Source organism: Coccinella septempunctata, chromosome 8 (genome assembly GCF_907165205.1).
Source record: "Coccinella septempunctata chromosome 8, icCocSept1.1, whole genome shotgun sequence".
Taxonomy (NCBI): domain Eukaryota; kingdom Metazoa; phylum Arthropoda; class Insecta; order Coleoptera; family Coccinellidae; genus Coccinella; species Coccinella septempunctata.
The window spans coordinates 23355807-23378394 of NC_058196.1; the positions used below are offsets into that span (position 1 = coordinate 23355807).

General features: G+C 38.6%; 1 protein-coding gene across 5 annotated transcripts in view; it reads left to right on the forward strand.

The window, feature by feature from the left end:
- LOC123319522 (autophagy-related protein 16-1) overlaps positions 1-22031 on the forward strand; it is a 646240-nt gene extending 624209 nt beyond the window's left edge. For 4 of the 5 annotated variants that reach the window (XM_044906539.1, XM_044906541.1, XM_044906542.1 and 1 more), the window contains 4 exons: positions 6988-7167; positions 12029-12113; positions 19765-19911; positions 21326-22031. In XM_044906539.1, coding sequence (XP_044762474.1) covers positions 6988-7167; positions 12029-12113; positions 19765-19911; positions 21326-21440 — 527 coding nt within the window. In that variant the 3' untranslated portion in view covers positions 21441-22031. The remainder of the gene's footprint in view (positions 1-6987; positions 7168-12028; positions 12114-19764; positions 19912-21325) is intronic. The other variant, XM_044906540.1, reaches the window with a different exon arrangement.
- Positions 22032-22588: the final 557 nt, after the last annotated feature.

Consider the following 22588-nt stretch of genomic DNA (forward strand, 5'->3'; position numbering starts at 1 on the left):
CGACCGTCACCGGTGCCAACCATTCCTGTCCACAAATGGAATATTTCATTTGGTGGCACAGGTAGTGTGAGCGGCTTCATCGAGGAGGTGGAGAGATTGGCCGAATCTCGTAAGGTGCCCCTAGAACAAGTGTTCGAGTCAGTTTATGAACTACTGCGGAAGGATGCCAGGGATTGGTTCATCCCCAGGAGGGGTACATTCAAGAACTGGCAGGATTTCAAGGAGCAACTTAAGGAAGCATTTTTACCGGTGAACTATGAGGAGAACCTGTTGGAAGAAATAAAAAGGAGAACGCAGGGTCCTGATGAAAAGCTGCTGATGTACGTCACTCGAATGCAGAATTTGTTCCAGAAGCTAACATACAGTAGACCAACCGAAACGGAACAAATCCGAATCATCAGGCAGAGGCTGTTACCGACCCTACAACAGGCCTTAGCATTCCAGGAGACTAACACCTATGATGAGCTCCTGCGAAAAGGAAAGGTTTTCGAGTTAGTACAGTGGCAAATGAGCCAGTACACCAGGCCACCGTCGAAACCAGGTCTTCTTGACGAGCCCTACCTGACGTATCGTCCGTCCCAACAAAACCGACAACAGGCCAGTTTCTCCTTGGACACCGAAAACATCTCAGGAAACTCAGAACCACCAGTACCAGTAGGTCACAACAGACCACAAACACCGCCGTCACCGCTTAGAAACACCCAGCCAAGACCGGATCGACCAACGGCACGAGTCGACAAGCAAAATACAGGTGCACCTAACCGAGCTCCATCACCTACACCAACACGACGATCAAACCAACAAGGAGACCGACAGGAAACACAAGGAAACCGGACTGACCCACCGACAAGGAAAGTATCTTTCCAAACACAGTGTTTCCGATGTGGTGAATACGGCCACATGCGGCGAGAATGTCGAGGACGACCGAGGTTGTTCTGTTCTCGTTGCCAGAAGAAAAACATTCTCTCACGAGATTGTCCCTGCCGTCCGGAAAACTAGACGGAGGTATGGAGAAGGAGTCGACCATATCTCCCAACACACTGACTCCCATGACATCGACTGCCTGGAATGATAACCGACCGCTTGTCGAAGTTAAGATAGCCGGAGAGCACTACAAAGCATTAATTGACACTGGAGCCACGAAGAGTTTCGTAAGTCGGAAAGTGGCAAAACAATGTGAAAGCAAGGGAATCACCGGACAACATGTTGAGAATGGTTTCGTGGTGGTCGCAAATGGTCAACCCACGACAACACCCAAACTCTACACTACCGCCGTCCACCTGGCTGATTATTCCTTGACCGACATTAATTTTTTGTTGGTGCCTGATTTACCAGTAGACCTCATACTAGGAATGGACGTACTAGGAAGGTTCAATTTTTCCATTAACCTCAGTACCGCCGACTGTTACCTGGAAGGTCGACTGATTGCCAAACCAACACCGGAAATTGGAAAAGCTGTTGAGGTACAGGGCCGGAGAAAATCCCTGAATAAACTTGCTGACAGTCTGTCCCGGAATCCCTTACCGTCCGTAGGTTCCGTATACCTGGCCAAAGTGGAAATTCACTGCCGATGGTACAACAGGAAACTACAGGAGGTTCAGAAGGACCCAGGAAATTTCCCAGATTATGCCATAATCGATGGGAAACTGTTCCGACATTTTTGGGATGCATCAGACTTCACGGAAATTGGAACTGGACAACCCTGGAAATTATGCGTACCCACCGAACAGCGTTCCGAAGTACTGAAGGAGAATCATGATTCGGAACTAGCCGGACATATGGGGATCGCCAAGACAAGTTCCAGGATTGCCCGGAATTACTACTGGCCTGGTATGTTCCGAGACATTGCGAAATATGTTAGAAACTGCACTTCGTGCCAACGCTACAAAGTTTCGCAACAGAAAACTGCTGGGAAGATGCAACCACACAGGATGGCAGATGCACCATTCAGGGAAGTATCTACAGATATCGTCGGACCGTTACCCCGAAGTAAAAAAGGTAATTCTTACATTGTGGTCATGCAAGATCGCTTCACGAAGTGGATCGAGTGCCGCCCGTTGCGAAAAGCTACAGCCAAAACCGTTTATTTTGCGTTATACGAACAAGTCATCCTGAAATATGGATGTCCGTCCGTTGTTATCTCCGATAATGGAGTACAGTATGATAGTAAATTATTTAAAAACAGCCTTCAGGAACTGAATATAGCTCACAGATTTACCCCACCGTACTCGCCACAGTGTAATCCGGTAGAAAGAGCGAATCGAACACTAAAAACTATGATTGCACAATTTTGCGAAACCGATCAGAGAAACTGGGATGAAAAGTTAGGGGAATTAGTTTTTGCTATTAACACCGCTAAACAAGAGTCTACCGGGTTTACTCCGGCTTTTCTGAATTTTGGTAGGGAACTAAAAGTCCCTAGGGCGATTTATTCGACAAAACCCCAAAATGAGGAAAACAGTAACCCAACCGAAGTAAATAGAGACATGACTCACCGTACAGAACAAATCCGGCACCTACAGGAAGCACATGAGTTTGTGCAAGCTCGCTTGTACAGGGCTTTTGAACAGCAGGCTCATCATTACAACCTACGCCGTAGAGAAGTTCGCTTCCATGTAGGTGACAAAGTTCTCCGTCGCACAAATCCGTTATCATCCGCTGTCGACAGTTTCGCAGCTAAACTGGCTGCAAAGTTCGCCGGACCGTATACCGTTATTGAGGTAGTCTCTCCTGTAGTGTATGATCTGAAAGATGAACAGGGTAAGAAGGTTACCAACATCCATATTAAAGATTTAAAACCATTTCACTCAGGATAGAGATATTTTTACTGTTCACCCGTTAATTGAACATGATCCCCAGTCATGTGAAATTTTGTTTTATTACCGTTCCGTTAACCATCACACCGGTGATTTGACAAACCCTTTGTCAATATCCTGACAGCAACCGTCACCGTATAAGATTTCATATCCTATTCAGTTCACCGAACAAATCAGTATCTACCATGTCATCTAACTAGAAACAATACTTTCTTTCTACATTTTGTTCAGTGGATTGAATGGATTCATGATACCGTTCAAGCTTTGCAATTACAATTGGAAAACATTATCAAATGGTCAAATTCATCTAGATATAGCCAATCCGTTCAGCAACGCCGACATGTCAAAACGATATAAATTGTCATCTGTCTGTGTTTCTGAAAGGTACATCCTGTAGACAGAGCAAAGCACAGCTTGAAATCCGTTACATAAATTATTCTGTGAATTCACAAGGTTCCGAGACAACCCGTTGCTTTAAATATTGTATTCAGAATATTTAAGATGAATAACGATTAACAAATACTAACCGTACTACCTTAAAACTGGATAAATAGTCTGAATTGTATCTAGTTCTCTACTACTGTTTTCCTGTGTAACTTTTTCTATGAAATTGTAACACCGATACAGGTGAAAGTGCATATCCGTGATCTGTTCAATTTAATTCTACCCAAGAAAACTGGAAAAAGCTCTGTATACTGTCAATGTTCTACTGTTAAAACATAACCTATGTGGCAATTAAGTCTGTTCTAGGATATCAATTACTCCAACAAGATTTAACTGAAAGTTCAGCTGTTAACCTACCTAGCGGGGACTGTCGGATCAGAGAGCCTCCACCATTCCTCCGTCAAGGATTACGTTCCAACTCCGAACAAGATTCTGGCACACAGTGAATGTCCACATCCACCTCCAGTGTTTTGAGAGGGTCCAACTCACCTCCAACAACGAGTGATTTCAAGCTTGGGTACATTTCCACCTACAACGAGAACACAAGTTAGTGAATGGTTCTTCCCACTTGAAGTACTAATCGAAAGGACTTTTGTTTGATGAAGGGGATATTCGAAACTCACCTGCTTGACCCGTCTTCGTAGTCAAATGATACACCGAACCAACATCCAAGGAAACAGTGCCAACAAGTGGTCGACGTTGAAGATGCCTCATCAGCCCATTTCATCGTGAATGATAGTTCTCTAAAATCCAACCGTTAATATGAAATGGAACAATCGATTTGGAGTACTCACCGTTTTATGTTGCCGTCGATTTCATTTCCCGATTCTGGAGTAATTTCATTCCACTAAAAGCACGTTGTTTCTGACAGATACCACCGAACCAACGACAGTCATAGAGTGCCACGGAATAGGTTATGTCAAACGTCTACCGACAATCGGATCAAAGATCACACGCACTTCGGTCCATAGCTAGGGACGACACCGATCACGGAGCATAACGCAGAGCGCAGAGTATGGATCATGGATCATGGATAGGAGGGAACCACTATACATGGAAGGAGCGCCTACCGGACGATTACTGAACTACACCTGTGAGCAGATCCGGATATCACTTCTATTGTACTGTTTAGATAAGGATGAGAACTCTGTAAGGGTGAGATAGCGAGCACTTAACCGATTTGAATTTCCGATTAATTTTTTTTTTTTTTTTGATGGGCCAGTTACCCCTTATTAAATTGAACTTGTGTCTTCAACGCAACTTCAATTTTTCCCAGGGGAGGGGGATGTAACGATACTTGATTGTTTTTCAATAAAAATCAAGCCTCGTTTTAAATATCCGTTTCCCTGAATTTTCCAGTTGAAACAATGCAACACCGTCTGATGGAAATTTCAGTTTCAATATAGTTATTCCGTTTCATTGTGGAAATATTTTTCAGAATCCTGATTAATAAATTCAAATTCCGTATAATTGAAATTTCCATCCTTAATCCGCCGTAAGAATCCAAAATAAAGAAAAAGTGTCTTTCTGCATTCGGCGTTGTTTTTCCGTCCACAAAAACACACCGAATTCAGTATAAAACAACGTGGATTGCAGATAACGACAGTTTCTTTTACCGATAAAGAGATAACCGCCACCGAGAATATTTCTTCTGGGGAGAATATTCGAGAATTCCGAATTTTGATCACGTGACCGTCCACATGTTGGAGAGTTAATAAATAGGACCGCACCACCAGACGAGAATTAATTCATTATTATTCATTCGGTAGTCTTTCGTTATTAATTCATTATTATTCATTCGGTAGTCATTCGTTATTAATTCATTATTATTCATTCGGTAGTCATTCTGCGATTCTGTATTCTAGTCTTGATTCGGTAGTGATTCTTTTCTTGATTCCTTCGTGATTCTTTAATTTTTCCGCTTTAATTAAGTCTGTCTTCGTATTAGAGTTTTCCTTTGCTTTTCTTTATTTTTTTCTGCTAAGTGGTGGTGTGACCGTACCGGAACAAACTGTAAGTCTTTTCTTGATACCGCATACTTCGTGATTCAAAGTTGCATTCTTTTATTTGTTTAATTGTGTTAATCCTTGTTGTTAATCCCCCTGTTTAACGCAGACTTCTGTCGCCTGGTTCTCTGGTGAACCAAGACCAGTCGACGGAAATCTCGAAGTCTTTCTACTGGTAATGCTTGGCGTGTGACACCCAAGGTTGCCACAGAAAGACCACAGTAACCTATCCCGTCCTACCCCATTTGTGTTCCGTTTGGACTTCCCGTTTAACGCAGACTTCTGTCGCCTGGCTATCTGGTGACGGAAACCAATCGGCAGAAGTCTCGCAGTTTTCTACTGGTAATGCTTGGCGTGTGACACCCAAGGTTGCCACAGAAAGACCACAGTAACTTATACCGTACTGCCCCTGTTGTGTTCCGTGTAGATTTCCCGTTTACCGCAGACTTCTCTCGCCTGGCTATCTTGTGACAGAAACCAATCGGCAGAAGTCTCGAAGTTTTTCTACTGGTAATGCTTGGCGTGTACACCCAAGGTTGCCACGGAGAGACAACGATAAACTACCCCGTTATCCTGTAAATTGTTGCATTGTGTTTCACCTGTATCAACCCCGTCCCGTTAATTGAATAGTTTCAAATTCTGATTGGCCTGTACACTGAAAATCACTGGAAGTGCTCGGGATCAAACCCATTGCTAAATTAACCGATTACAGAGACTTGGATCTTTCTGAGACACCCGGTTGCTGTAAATTTTGTGTAAACCCCGTACATCCGTTATTGTCTCAGAAGGAATCAAAGTGACTGCTATTAATTGTTTGCTTTCTTTAATACCTGATAGTTTGACTGAATATAGTTGATTTGAATATTCTTTAGTTCATTGATTTCACTTTCTGATCACCGTGACAAGTTATTACATTTCTGTTTTCCTTATTTTTGAACTTGGTCATCAGCTGAATATATTTCTTGACAACTGTATAGTTCACTGTAATTTAGATTGTTGTAATAAATTCGGTTTTAAAGTACTTGTTATCGCTACCACCTTAGATAAACCCAACTCTGTCTCCGACTAGTAGGTACCTGGGTGGGTTTGCTATTTCTCCCTATTGAAAGAATAGCTGGCGCTCGAGATTAAATCCTTTTCCCGACCAAACCCGTTACAACACTGAGATTGTATGGAAAAAAACAGACTATATACAGGGTTGGGCATAAGCCTGGAATGAGATTTATATTTCTTCAAGATGAAAACTCAAAATGAAAACACTGAACTCCGTGAATTGATTTTTCATTTACCTCATTTTCTGTCAATTAATAGTTTCTCAACCAATTCCTCAACATCAATATACCGAAACACGTGAATTGAGTTCTAATTGCACCTACTTATTTTGGGAAATAAAATTGAAAATTTTTCTTCAACCCCTAAGTGGCAACCCTGTCCAATATACGGTTTTCAATTGGGATCATATGGGCTTGTTGGAGAGCTTTGGAAAATGGAATCCTACCATAATCTTCGTTTTTTTATGTTCGTATTTATCATTGGAAACTCAGAATTCAATTGAGAAAAAATATATCAATGTTTAATTTGAAAGAAAATAAATATTTTGGTGTGATTCCGTGTTTTCATTTGAAGATATTGGTTGAAGAAATAGATATCGATTTTATTTCAGACTGTATCCTGTTTATCCAATTATCTAATAAATAATGTTCATTATATTTTTATTGCAGGTACAGAAACTAAATTTGCTGGTTCCAGTTGTAATGACCTAGTGACAGTCGACAGTAGCGGTTCAACAATCATCAGTGGCCATTTCGATAAGAGTATACGTTTCTGGGATACTAGAGGTGAAGCTTGTTCCAATAGTATAATATTTAACGGAAAAGTAACTTCCCTGGACTTGACGAGAGGTGAGTGATATATTTTCTTCAGTTTCTTGCATGGAAAGAAGGAAAATAAATGGTTTTTCATTATTTTAAAGCAGGATTCCGAACACAAATCTGAATTTTTCGAAGTTGTTTTTTAAAATAAGATTGGTAAAATACCTCTCAAACTACCAGATATATTAGGTGAAATGATGGAGTTTATCTGTACTTTCTTCACTGTCTTTTGTGAGTTAATAGGACATTTTCCATGAAATTGTTGACTTGAATTCATCATTATAGCCTCAATGAATGGCATACTGAATTTATACGCAAGAGCAGGCTCAAAAGTGAATCTTCTCGATCGAGGGAAGTCATAAGAGGAAATCAATGAAAAAATTCGGCGAAATTTTCCGGCTTCTGATTTGGTTTTTCACGTGTGAGTGGTCGCGTATTTTTTCGTTTCTTTTCCTCTCAGGGATAGCAGGGGAGAGAATTTCCGCTACCCCCGAGGGTATTGCCGAAATTTACATTTACAATTAGCCCGGCTGATTCAATCTTGAAATTGGATCTGAACGGTTAATTTAGCGATTCGTCCTGTATCGGGCGCAAACAGAGACGGTTCATTAATGCTTACTCCGTGATTTTTCCGATATCATTTCCCGAAGGAGAGATAACTCGGCGCCATTTTGTTTCGTTGCTGTGTCGTTCGAAGTTACGATTTACGGCTTAAAATTGGTAAAAAAGTACTTTTACATTGAACTAAAGTAGAACCTGCAGAATGATTATGAAAAAAGAAAGATGATTTGAAGTACTCTCGTTAGAGATAAAAAACAAAATATCAAATAAAAACAGGAATGAATATTAACCAACGAACTGAAAGATATAAAAAGCAATTACAACTTCAGACACAAATGAAAATATTAACTGAACCAATAGAAAACATATTCCAAACACAAACATAAACTTTTGAAGAATCCTTGATTAACGATAAAATGAAAACAATTTACACTAAAATGATGATTGTTGCCTTAGATATATAAAATTCGCGGTATATTTCGATAAATAAAACCATATTTGACTATGGATTTCAATCAATTTTTTTTCTCCTGACCATTATACCTTCCAAAAGAATATATATATATATATATATATATATATATATATATATATATATATATATATATATATATATGAATATTATTATTTTGTTTTCTTTCATGAAAACGTTTTCACGTTTGTTCCTCAAGAGGGATCTACACCGTTTCAGTGGTCAGTTCAAAACCGAACAGAAAATAGAAATGTTTTTTCATTAACGAACAATTGTTCTTTCATGTTATTCGCTTTCCGAGGTGAAATGATTTTTTCAATGAATTTCCTCATAAAAATTTTTTTCGAGAAGTCTCGCCATTGGCTACAATTCTAAACCTGCTGAAATAGCCTTGACGGCTAATACGGATGACGGATCCCGTGGTATAAACTCCTCTCAACGTCAACAATGAACTTGGCGTTGCTGTTAAAGATGGTTTTTCATGGGGTTTTCGTGGCACTTTATTTTCTATATGGATGAAATGGTTAGGTTAGATTAGGTTATTTTATGTAGGGTTAGAAATTATCACATTTTTCATTTAGTCTGAGGTCAAACACTTCAGGTGTGATCGATGTTTCTGAAGTGTTATTGAGAACATGCCTTTTTCGTATTAATCGATGATTTTCGTTTGATTTGATGGTTTGGTTCGAATTGATTTACCAGTTTTCAAGGAATATATCTCATACTTTGTCGAACCGTTTATTCAAATTCCTACCGGAAGTAGAGAACTATAATTTGCAATTTGCATCAAATGAAACTTAAGTGCCATTTTTAAAACTCAACTTTCCTCCACTTGTATTCAACTAATCAAAAGTCGACTTGCGTAATTTGAAATGGAAATTGACATTTTCGAGCATTTTTCTACAAAATAATGAATACCGAAGATATAAGTCTTGTATATTTCTTTTTACCCACTCTGCATCATCGAATCATTTTTTATTTTTACCCACTCTGCTTTGTATTATCCCCACCCTGATCGTCAAAATTTAATCACGTCATAACAGACCCTATCGATACGGAAACGCGGCATGATAACAGAACGAAAATAAAAAAAACACAGCACGAAAGAATACAGGAACGAGCTAATTGTGAATGTAAATTCCCCCTAATGCTGAGAAAACTTTGCCGCTCCAGAGCGACCGCATAAAATCGCCATTATTGGAGAGCTCATTGTCTGTGTTTGGAAGAGAGGAGAAGGAAGTGCTTCCAGATTCTGAATCTAATGCAAACCAATTATGTAAATATTGTCACCTGATAAAATAAATCCCTTCAGAATTCCTCGGAGAACGGTCTTCGAATGGTGAAGTATTGTATAGGGAGCGTTCGAAAAAAGATACTTCCTCGTCATAAAAGAGATAGGGTGAGAAAATTCAAGCGCGTATTCTCGACGGCTGCATAGATACAACATGAAGATTTATGTCACATCAGTTACGTTAGGAGCATTGTCATCAATGGTAATTTGAAGCGAATGGGATGGTGCTCAAAACTGATGTCACTAGAGTTGATTGGCCTGGAGGGAAGAGTAACTGGAAGTTTTCTATACAGGGTGGCCATTTGAAAACGAAACAGACGAGATTACAGACGAAATAAATTTTTTCGATAGAAATGCTCGGACAGATCGATTTCTGTTTCGAGGGGGACAACTTAAGATGTAGGTTACGGACGCATAGCGCTTCAACCCTTGCTACTACAACCCTCACCCCCAATTTTTGAATAGGGAAGTTGGGGTGAGTGATACCTCATTTGAAAGGTATTTTTATACTGATTTCAGCACAGTAATTGTTTTTTCATGTTATGCATTAGTTCTCGAAATATTCTTAACTAAGTATTTGAAAATGAAGTGGTGTTTTCATGGCACTTGTAGTGTTTTTTTTTTGTGAAAAATCGACATTTTGAGCTTCAAAACAACCACGACTGTGGCTTCCTTCCTCCAATCCACTGACATAGAAACCTTCAATCAAGATGTCGAACAAACAAAGCGTATTGTGAAGGAGCTCAATCTTGCTGAAACTTAATCTAAATTATCTTCGATATAATTTGCAGTATTTCCAATAACATGCGGTAACACTTGATCGATAGAAATCTCCAAAAAGTCCAAATACGTACATATCTCTAATCAGATTACCAGGTAAAAAAATCAAATCATTAATGATGCCACAGAAATATTCCAGTCCCAATTCGTGAAACGATTTCCGACTTAATTATGAAGTGTTTTCTCAGTTGGCTTCAATAATGTTTCCATTTTGTTGATTAACTGAGAAAACACTTCATAATTAAGTCGGAAATCGTTTCACGAATTGGGACTAGAATATTTCTGTGGCATCATTAATGATTTGATTTTCTTACCTGGTAATCTGATTAGAGATATGTACGTATCTGGACTTTTTGGAGATTTCTATCGATCAAGTGTTACCGCATGTTATTCGAAATACTGCAAATTATATCGAAGATAATTTAGATTAAGTTTCAGCAAGATTGAGCTCCTTCACAATACGCTTTGTTTGTTCGACATCTTGATTGAAGATTTCTATGTCAGTGGATTGGAGGAAGGAAGCCACAGTCGTGGTTGTTTTGAAGCTCAAAATGTCGATTTTTCACAAAAAAAAAACACTACAAGTGCCATGAAAACACCACTTCATTTTCAAATACTTAGTTAAGAATATTTCGAGAACTAATGCATAACATGAAAAAACAATTACTGTGCTGAAATCAGTATAAAAATACCTTTCAAATGAGGTATCACTCACCCCAACTTCCCTATTCAAAAATTGGGGGTGAGGGTTGTAGTAGCAAGGGTTGAAGCGCTATGCGTCCGTAACCTACATCTTAAGTTGTCCCCCTCGAAACAGAAATCGACCTGTCCGAGCATTTCTATCGAAAAAATTTATTTCGTCTGTAATCTCGTCTGTTTCGTTTTCAATGGCCCACTCTGTATAAGAATACTCAGATAAGCAAGATGCAATTCAGGTGTGGTAATCTAGCGAGCTAGAGAGAGATAGCCTGAGGTTTAATCTTCATTCATTCGAGTTTTTGATTGTTTATAAGTTGAAAAATTACATATTCGATTAAATATTTCTCTCTTTAGAAACTTTTCGCGAGTAGAAGGAACCAGGTTCAGTTCCATCAATACCATAACTGAATTTCAATCAGTCTCTTCGAAATTCTAGGACCAACTTCGATTTGTTTCATTATTTCCGCGACCCCCCTCCCCCCACCACCGTCGTCGTGCCTGGGCCCTTTCCGCAGCACAACAATTGAATTATTCAAACAAATCGAAGCCATTACCATTCCTAGCTTTGTCTCCTCATTAACACCTTGCTCGCTGCATTAAGTCGCTGCGAATCTAATTGTGACGCCTCTAGGTGATTTATAGGCCGTTCTACTCTGTTTGCATTAATTAGGCATCGAAAGCGTTCGCCTTATCGGTCATGTCTTCAACACCCCCTGCTCTGGTGTCGTAATCGCTGAATAATGTCCCTGCTCGTGTTTTTTCAGAGAGCGGTTGGTCGAGCGGGTCAGATGGTTGCTGTGATGGCCGCTTAATGTTGAATATACACAGACACACACAGACTGTGATAGAATAACCCAGTATTTCACAGAAACAAGAACCAGGAACTGAAAAAGTTGACTTTCCTTTGTGGCTACTGAAATATGGCACCATTCTCTGCAGTCTTGTTAATAGTTTCAATAGTGACACCGTTTAATTTTCGACAACAGTATGTTACCCATCTTCAATCGTACTAAGCGACATGGAGAAAAAAACTCCACTATTTTAATTTATGAGATAAATGTGAAAAATCAGTTCTCTTTTTTTTTCAGATGCCAAATATTTGCTGTGTTGTGTGAGAGATGATACCCTCAAACTTCTGGACCTCAGGATGAATCAAATCGTGAATTCCTTCAGGTAAGAGTGTTACTTAATGATTTTTCAGCATAAATCGAAATTTATGTTCAGTCGTTCAGTGACTATGCGATTGCCAATTTCACATTGATGTTTTTCTCCAGCCACTTAAAAGGTTTTCAACTAAGTGGCTGTACAAAAAAACATCATTAGATAATTGGTTGGTCTTAGTGCCAGTGAAGGGGTGAAGTCTTTTTCACCTACACTCTATAAATTGAATGTTCAATTCAAAGTTCCGATTATTTTCGCACAGAAAAGTAATGGCCAGTTTCATAATGAAATTTGAAGTCGCTTCCTTTAGTTTCATTTTTACTAGGGTTAAAGGAAGCTTTAAAATTAATTAAGTTCGATTATGAAACCTATGTACCTTAGAACGTAGATACATGGAATGGAAAATAAATATTCTGAAGACTGGAGTAAGATAGTTGCTTAGTGTCACCAATCACAATTGAGACAGTTGACTCGGACATCATTGTCACATCAACTATGTGAATTTTTCAATATAACGCCACTGCCTTAGTGTCGCGCTAGACAGAGAAACACCGAATTTGTGTAGGGGAGAGTTCCTTTGAATTGGACAGCCCATGAACCTGACGCTACAGTTTTCTACTACACTCGATAGTAATTTAGCATCCTTTACGTAAATCCCATTTTCGCAACAAGGCGCGAGCCACAGGGTCAGCCATTTTCCAAGAGATCTCGATCGATGTTGGGAAAATGGGATTTACGTAAAGGATGCTAAATTACTATCGAGTGTAGTAGAAAACTGTAGCATCCGGTTCATGGGCTGTCCAATTCAAAGGAACTCTCCCCTACTACAAACAATCCATTCGTTACATGAATGTCCATTCCATGTGTCTATATTCTAAGGTACACACCGAAAGTATGGAGGTTACGTTTTACTCACTACGTATATGGAATAAGAAGGTAAAAATTTACAAACAATGCGAATGCCAAATTGTTCGAACACTATACAGGGTGAGTGTCTGACTAGTACAAATATTTTAACATTAATTTCTTGAGATCGAAAGAGACACTTTTTTACATATCCTTTTTTTTCGATTGGGCCCTGATAAAAAGATATAGCCATTTTAAGTTTTCATAATGACCTGTGCCTTCCCTGAAAAAAAAATAACTTTCAGAATAACTGACTGACAGCGGGTTTCAAAAATTTTTGATTGCCCGATCAACGATTTGACAGTTACTCGATTTCTGAAACCAAAACACTGAAACCTTTTCATTTCTGAATATATTGGAGAATTAGCAATCGAGAATAATTGAATGGACGCATGAACATCATAATTTGATGCTATAATGATATTCTGAATGATCATGACTGAATTATCGATTGAAAACAAATTGACGTCTATTCGTCAATCAAGCGTTGATTCCCCGATCAAGCTTTATGAAACCCGCGGTGAATCTGTCACACCACAGATTTATGGATCTTTTAAACAGAGATGTATTCCACCAAAGTACCCAATTCTTCGAATTTCGCAGATATAACAACTGTTTCACAAAAAGACTCAAAAACAAAACTATCGGTGCCATCAAACCTATAATTTCTTAGGGCTACTTGCGACTCTGTGCCCTCCTGTAACTGAAGAGACCCAACCGTGTCCTAGAGATCCTTCCACACTCCGGGCATGCATAGTCAACCAAATCTGGCCGCCGCTGTATTCTTCTCGAGTCTCCATTATAACTGTGGACCAAAGACCTCCTCTGTGATCTGTCAAAGGCTATTTGTTCCCACTTATGATTGGCATTAACTGATTATAGGGATTGATGCAGTCTATCCTTAGACCGCTTATACCTACTCTCCTCCTGGTTTCCGAGCTCCCTCTGTGAATTAGCCATACAGAGCTATTTTGGGGAGTCTTGTATATTTCATCCTCAAAATGTGGCCGCTCCATCTGAGTCGGGCGCTTGTTATATGAGTCTCAATTGTTGTACAACTCGCGCGTTGCAAGACTTGCATTCGAAACTTTGTGGAACCATCTGATGTGCATTATCTGTCTTAGATGACGTTGTTGCGTTTGTTCAAGCTGTTTAATATGTCGTCTGTAGGGCGTCCAGCTTTCGCTTCCGTAAAAAAGCGTTGGGAGGACGACTGCTTTGTAAACAGCTGTCTTTGTCTTTAGATTGAGGTCGTGATTTTGCGACACTCTATCCTCTAGCTTCCAGAATGCACATATTGCCTAATTGATATGGCTGTGTGTTTCCGTGTCCAGGTTAGCCATTTATGAAGCTTCCCAACTATTTGAACTGCTCGACCTGTTTCAGAGTTTTATCCTCCAGGCTGATATCTGTTTTAAGGCTTTCTGGCTGACTTGCCAAGATTTTGGTTTTGTCAATATTAAGTCTAAGGCCTAAAGCTTCGTATATATATTTATAGGTGTCCAATATCATCTGTAGATCCTCTGAGCTGCTAGCGACAAGTGCGCAGTGGTCTGCATATGGAAGTTCCGTGATAAACTTTGTAGGGGCTTTTGCTCTAAGGCGATTTAGGTTAAACAGGCCTGCATCAAATCTGAATCTTATTCCAACACCCCTTACAGGTGTCAAAGACTCACCCTGTATATGGCGGAATGGTCGTGGATGCCTGTTATCTAGCGAAATATAAACTGAAAGACGCGACCCCAGCTCATTTCACCCCGAACGCGCGTAACCGATACCTACACGCATTAGAAAAAAGAACATAAACGTCCAAAATCAAGATAAATTACCCGCGATAAAAACGACGCCTCGATATCGCTTATATCGCCCGGGCCGACGTATCCCAACAACGCCCGCTCAAAGGACCTGTTGGCCCCGCCACTTAACCCACTTCTTCCTTTCCGGCAGGAAGAGGGGGCAAAAAAAATGACCGAGTGTTTAACGCGTTAAGTACGCAGGAAAATGAGCGAGCCCCCGCATGATTTATCGGTGGTTTGACGGCCGGGTGGGCCGGCCGTGCCAGTTTGGCGAAAGTTCGACGATTATGGGACTTCGCACTTTGGAGAATGGGTCCATAAACTTGCGGAAATTCGTCGCTGATTTATGCGTTGTATTTTTCGGTTGGCGGGCTTGAGATTATGGGCAGACAGCGGGGAGATGCCGCCTGCATCTACCCCTATCGATTTCAGGGTAGATTTCGCCATTCTTGGGCATCTAATAAAGAATAGAGTGGTGCAAATGCAAATCTCGATTATGGAAATAATTTACGAGACCAAATTCTGATCGGAATCAGAGTTTATACAAAAGAAATTGCATAAGCAACGATCTGAATTCGATGTTAACTTAGTACCGCATAACTCAACCAACGATTATTTTTTGATATAGGAAAAGCTGATCTCTAAAAAGAGATCACTTCTCCTGAGGGGGTAGTGTGAAGCAGAGATTATAGAGTAGAAAGATAGGAAACGCCCTCAGTCTCTAGTACTGAACTACACTATGGTCAGTGAAAACACATTTAACAATGGGATGGCGCTGAAAACGTACTGTCAATACAGAAAAACTGTTTGATTACAGTTTTCTGTTTTATAATTGAAGGGCGCGAAATTCGAATATTTTTCCTTGTATTGAATGTCAGTATCGACTTTGTTGAGACCAGAAAAAAACATCCAGGGCGACGAAACAAATTCATGGTTTTGTTTTGTGACCAGGATGTTAGTTTTCACCTGAAAATTGTTAGGCATCAATTGATATCAATGAAATACTCTGTCGGGTGTGTTATATTTTTATTGATGAGATGAGATGGCGCTGAAAACGTACTGTCGGGTGTGTTATATTTTTATTCTTCATTTATAAAAAATTCACAAAAATTTGAAATTATGGACAACAAATAGAGCTTCGACTAGGACACAAAAACATACGGTAATCTGCTATATGTCAAAGGTGTTATTTTCTGTGTAATACGTTATTTACTTAATAAACTTAGTTGAATTTGTACAATTTTGATCAGAAATTAATATCAATCAATACTCAATATACCATCATAGCATTAACATTTCAGTTACTTACATATTATTTATAGAATTTTCAGAACCACAATTGAAAAAAAACCTTACGGAGGTATACAAAACCAAAATGTTAGCCCATCGATATAGCTTATTCATGCTTTTTATTGTTTCTTTATGATATGGTCTCTTTATGACACAATATTCAAATTGATTAATGAATGAACAAGACACTCTCAGCAGATTTCATAAAACTTTGGCTTTCCAATCAACAATTTGACAGTCACTTGATTCCCAAATCGAAATCAATAAAACCTTTGCATTTCTGAATACATTGAAGGAGTAGCAATTGAAGATCATTAAATGGACGTACTAAGGTCATAAATTCTCCTAAATAGGCCGTTCATGCAAGGGATGCTTGCATACAACAATTCACGTGGATGAACAGTTCTCAATTGACTTTCAGTAAAATGTTCATTGCACCTGGTGTAGTTAGTAGTGTCCGCAGGCCCTGAAAATTTTATCCACTTTGGAGCACTGAAAATAAAAATCAATTAATGACCGAGTCACATGTTACAGTTTTAATACTTACATTTCCATTGTCCTTAGCAAAGTAAAAAACCTTATTTCGAAAAATCCATTTATTTGATCCACCATTCAATCAGTTTAAAACGATATTTTGGGGTTTTCACCAAGAAATTAGCCAGAAAAATTCAAAATTCAGCAACTAGAAGGAGCTGCACCTATAAACCAAAAATGGTACGGGAATCAGAACATTCAAAACCTCTTTGATCAAAATGTTCATCTGAAATCTTACGAAACTGCATGTAAGACCCTCAAATTAATGTTTTAGCTAGTGTTACGGTCTTAGTAACAGTAACACATTTGAAACACGAGATGGCGCTCACATCACTTTAGTCGTACAATGACTCTATCAAACACAGTAGCGACAAACTGTGGATATGGCGGCTTTGAAGTACAGATTTCAATGCTATGATCTCTAATTCGGAATGCGGATTGGCTCACGTCACGTCATGTGACCAAATCCGCCATATTCTTGCTAAAACGATGAAAAACGAGACCACAATTGTCGCCACTGTGTTTGATATATATTTAGTCGCTTAGTTTTCCATCTCTATAATCTTTGGTGTGGAGTTTCTTTCTTCATTCAGAATAATCTTTTAACTTGAATTTATCTTGTAGGCGAAAATTATGTTATGCATTTTCGCTGATATAGAATGTCCATTCATTTTTATTTCGGTCAGTTTTCTGGTTCCTGAGAATCAAAATTGCTTTTCAAGTGCCATCTTTAGGATTGCTATCTAAGCAGGGGTTACTTAAAAAAAAATTATGAAAGACCAAGGTTACATTAATTTACATCCTGTGTATCGATGGACAAATTATAAAAGTGCTGATTCTACCCTCACCAGATAAGAGAAAAAGCTTCGAATGGCAAAAGAAACGGCGAAGCAAGAAGCTGAACGTCAGAGTTAACATGGACAAAAACCTCTAGTGGCAATTAAAGTACTGCAGAAAATTCTTGAACCTCGCAAAAAGCCAGATTTATGTCTCCGTTGAAAAATGAACGAACGCGACGCAAAAACTAAGCCCGACTTTATGAAAGCGTCTAGCGGGATAATTACAAACAGGAAACAATAATGCCCTCTCCCGGAATTTTATCAAGAGGGAGACAAACACGTCGGTCGCTTGATGGGAACATTTGTCTGGATTTGCGGGCGCAGAGGCCGGATCCAGATTAATGTTTCTCTCAAACTGCGGCCACTATTTGTTTTATTCAGATGAAATTCAGATAAACTCGATTGAATTCCTGGAGGTGATCCGTTTCGGTCTTGATGCAACGTCTGGGGGGTAGTTTTTTCTTCTTCTGATTGCTACGGTCATATTTCAAAAACGTCCCGGTCGAATTCTTGCTGAAATCGGGTGATAAATTATCTTATTCGGTCGGATTTCACGAAAGGAACACAAATGGCTTCTCGGTAAGTTTCACTGGTTATCGACAAATTGAAGCCGGGGTACCAAAAAAAAAATTTATCCTAGAACTAAGGGAATTGACCAATACCCTGTACTGTAAAAAAAAAGGAAAAGGGACAGTCGTGGAAAAACTCCAAGAAAAACGAAAGTTAAACAGTAAAAGATCTTCGAAGAGAAACAAAATTAAAACAATTTATAGAGTTCGGAGAAGAGATGCAGAAGGAACATAGGGCAACTAAGCCACTTTTGTTGTGTCTTGGAATCAGTACGAACGAAGAAGTTATGTAAGGGGAGACCTATATTTTCCAAGAACAGATCCGAGTGGGACAATGGAATGAGTTGAAAGAAACCTCAAAAACGTAAAACACACTGGACGCCACATGATAAAATGGGAAATAGACTAAAGAAAGACGAAGAGAAGTATATTCAGGAGCTACTAGATACCTAAGTGATTCATGTCTGGAGGCACACAATGACTGAATAGTTCATCAAGAAAATATTCTTCAAGATCAAATGACAGTGCAAGACTTGAAGAAGGTGGAATGAATGTTGTTATGCTGGACACGATGTTGTGTTTTGAGGGGTAACTTTCAGTTTGTTGTTGAAAGTTGCTGGAAATATTCGTTTTACTTCAGAATGTTTTGAAAACTACTGGACTTGCTACCTTCGACAAGCCGAGTCTTAAGACGATTCCGTTGAATAGACCGCTCAACAACTGATAGGGATCATGATTAAATATCTCTGATTGTTCGGGAGAACCGTTGTGTGACCATCAGTAAAAGATATCATGATATTTATAATAATCGAACCAATAATCGATACACTCGTGGCAACTACTGGTGAAATTTTCATTTTAATATACACAGGTATCCTTATTACATCTAGTCAAGACTCAAATAATGCCTGAACAACCTTGACTGAATATACAAAGGAAAATCTTGAGTGCGAAAATCAAGTAGACGTTGTTAGTGTTGATTCAGTCTTCTACAAGAAGAGTATTCGGAAATTCCTCACTGGACTGCAAAATGTTAGGGTATGTGGTTCACTGAGTTCCTCAGGGCTCTAACCTAGGTCCTCTAATCTTTATAATATATATTAATGATATGGGAAACTGTTTCAAAACATAAGTTATCACTAACTACTAGTGTGGTCGTCCCATGTGAGGCACTTGGGGGTTACATTCGACTGGAAACTTGAGTTCAAAATTGATTTGAAAAAAAAAACTGCACCAGATTAACTGAGTGATCAGTGATTTATATGAACTGTTGTGCATTGTGTGTTCAAATTTGGTGATCTTAACTGTGTTTCTAATTCGATCGCCAACGTGTCCAACACCTGGAAACAAACAAATATCTATTCGAATCTCTACTTCAAAGCCTGAATCATAAGGCTTCCAGCAACTCTCAGACTGCAAGAACATACGAGATAAATACATAACCGACGCAGGCAACCTCGTATATTGCTTTTTCCGCTACACTTGATACCGGCAAGACACTCCAAGCTACAAGCAAAGTTTCCAGAATCGTAATTTCGTCCAATGAGACCAGCATATTTCTGGCTGGAAGTTCTCGTCTCGCCAAAAACCAATACCCAACTTCGTTACAAATTCCCCTTCCCCAAGCTGAAAGTTTCGAAATTCAGATATTGAGATCAACAGATGCTGTTAGCCTTGTTAGGCGAAATGTTCCATTCACGATAAATATGCCAGCGTCTTATGTTTTCAGCTGTGATGGATTCAAAGTTGGCTGTGACTGGGCTAGGGCTACGTTCAGCCCCGACGGACAATATGTCTCTGTGGGATCTTCTGACGGAAGCGTCTACCTTTGGGGGGTCAACACTGCCAAGGTGGAGAGCATACTCAAGGAGCATGTGTAAGTATAAGCGTTTGATTTTTTCGCAGCATGGCTTCTGGTTTACGCTCAGATGCAGAAAAGAGCGTCCAAATTTAATGCTCCTTTAAATTTTATTCTATTCCAAAATTACACATTTAAATTTTAATGGAGCATTAATTTTTAATGGAGGTTCCTGCAACTGGGTCTGTGAGAATTTTTTTTAAGCGTAAACCGTTTTGGCTGTAAGCATGAGTATAATATAGATGAGGAGATAAGCCGCGGATTTTCTCTCAACAAGAATCAGCTAATGACAAATGATGTGAACGATTCAGCGTGAAAAATATCAATAGTTATGAATCGAATATATTCCAGATTCCGCACAATTCACACAATACAGCGACAACGCAGCCGATCTCTGAAATTTTCAAACAAATTTGGACGATGGATCAGATCCATCAATTTTATTCGTTAACGGCGTTATTCGCACGTTCGATCATGCATCAGAATTGTTTTCAACATTGAATTATTTCAATTCGATCACTAATTATCATGAAATATCATCCATTTCAGAATGCCGGGAATAATAATGGATAAGCTCTCCTATTCCGACAGCAATGTATATTTTTCGATCGAGCGTTATCGGTTGAAACGATGAATATGCATTTTACGTGTATTTTGTATGGCAATATTAATAATTCAGCCAGAAAAATAGGCACGAAAATCGAAATTTATTTAATTTCAGTTATATCTGTTCTGCGAAAATTTTATCATAAATGGAGACGACAATTCAAAGAATAGTACATAGTTATGTCTGGGAGCCATGGATGGGTGTAGGATTTCACAGAGTTGGTTCAGTCTTGGTGAGACAGGTGGCGCATAGTAATGAGAATTGAAAATATTCCTCACAGCGACGCACCGGTTTCGCTTAAAGACACCATTCTCCGGTTGAAATGTTTACCACTGCACTGTACTGATGAGGGACAATGATCCCGAAACCGGTGTTTAGTTTGTGTTTAGATGTTTCAGCCTCTCTGAGAATTTCTATGCTGATTCATGACTAGCTCGCAATAAAGGAACGACAATTATTTGAATTGTCGTCACCATTTTTGTCACTTGTCGGGGGAGTACTGTTTACTCCAGTTCATACTATTTTCATGTTGAATATTGATGAGACACACAACCATCATTTACGAATAAATGAAACAAAAATTCATCAAACAAATATTTATTGAGTGAATCGAGAAATGAATGAAATAAATGATTATTAAAATGAATGAAATGGGTTGAATATAGATTTATACTGCTCAAAAAACTGAACAACATAGATTGTTAGCTCGAGAAAAGTCTTCTCCGCTGAATGAAACATGATTGGGTATCACTGCATGCTTTTATTTTTATTTTTGCCTTTTATATGTGAGCTTGGTTATTATTTTTGTTTACATGAACCCTGAAGATCTGTTGGCCTCTTCTCCAGGTCTGCAGTGACAGCAACGGCGTGGCAACCGTACGGAACATATTTGGCAACGGTGGACAGATCCAAGAAGCTGATTGTTTGGGGAGACCAGTGACGTGCGAATTGAGAATACAATTGTCTAGACAGTTTAATCGTGAAATTCCAGTGAACTAACATTAGAAATAAGCATCACGAACAAGTTCGCTTCATCGAAGTTATTTCCATTGTGACGTGAAGTTGAGGCAATTTTTTTAGCAATAAGGTTCATTTTAAATTTGAAAACTTTATGGTTCAATTTTTTCTTAGCAATTCTTTTACAGTCATTATAAAGTTGTATATGATTTTAGAATCCAATGGTGATTATTCATTTCTTGTGATATAAATATACACTAGTTCAAAGTGGAAAATGAATCATCGAAAAATATCGTGAAAAATTGATGTTTTCGTAAATCATAACCAGTTTCTGAATGTAAAACCAAAAATAATACAATTATATTATTTTTAGATTCTTCATAAAATATTCATCATGTTAATTTCGTAAATTTTGACATCATCAGACTTTTATCCCGAGAATGTACCAGTGCCTTTGTAATTGGGATACGAGAACAAAATTTATATGATTTTAGCATTGTGCATGAAAAAATAAAAATTTGTGATTTGTTGCATGTTTTGATTCATCTTTATCAATAAAGAACTTATACACAGATTCGGTTTTATGTTCCTCAGTGATCTATCAATTTCGGATTTATAACAATTTTGTTGCGAGCAATACGGAGAGCAATAAGTACCATGAAAAACAATGAAAGTTTGAATGTCTCTCAAACCTTTTTTTTTTGTGCAAGTAAACAGTGGCACAGAAGCCTCTGGCCAGAATTTTTGGTGCAGCATTTTTGTCATTAGAAGCTTTTATTTCCTCAATAAAAATTTCAATGATATCAGTTTCTGTACCAGTAAAAAAAATTTAAGACCGAATAAATTCAATAAATACTGTAAAAAACTTGATTTTTCGATTTTCGTAACAGACAATTAATTGTTTCAACTTTCGCCAGGATAATCATTCGATGAAATAATAAAAAAAATTACGTACTCGATACTAAACAGCGCCAAACTGTAATTGGCCTAGGGGAGCAAAAAAGTAAGTAGTAATGGGCTTTTTGGAATTTTTCTCGAATAATGTAGAAATTGGAAGATGAAAGAATTTGTGGTCTATTTTTCAAATAAAGATACATCATAATGGCTTGTTTAAACTGACAACTAAAATAT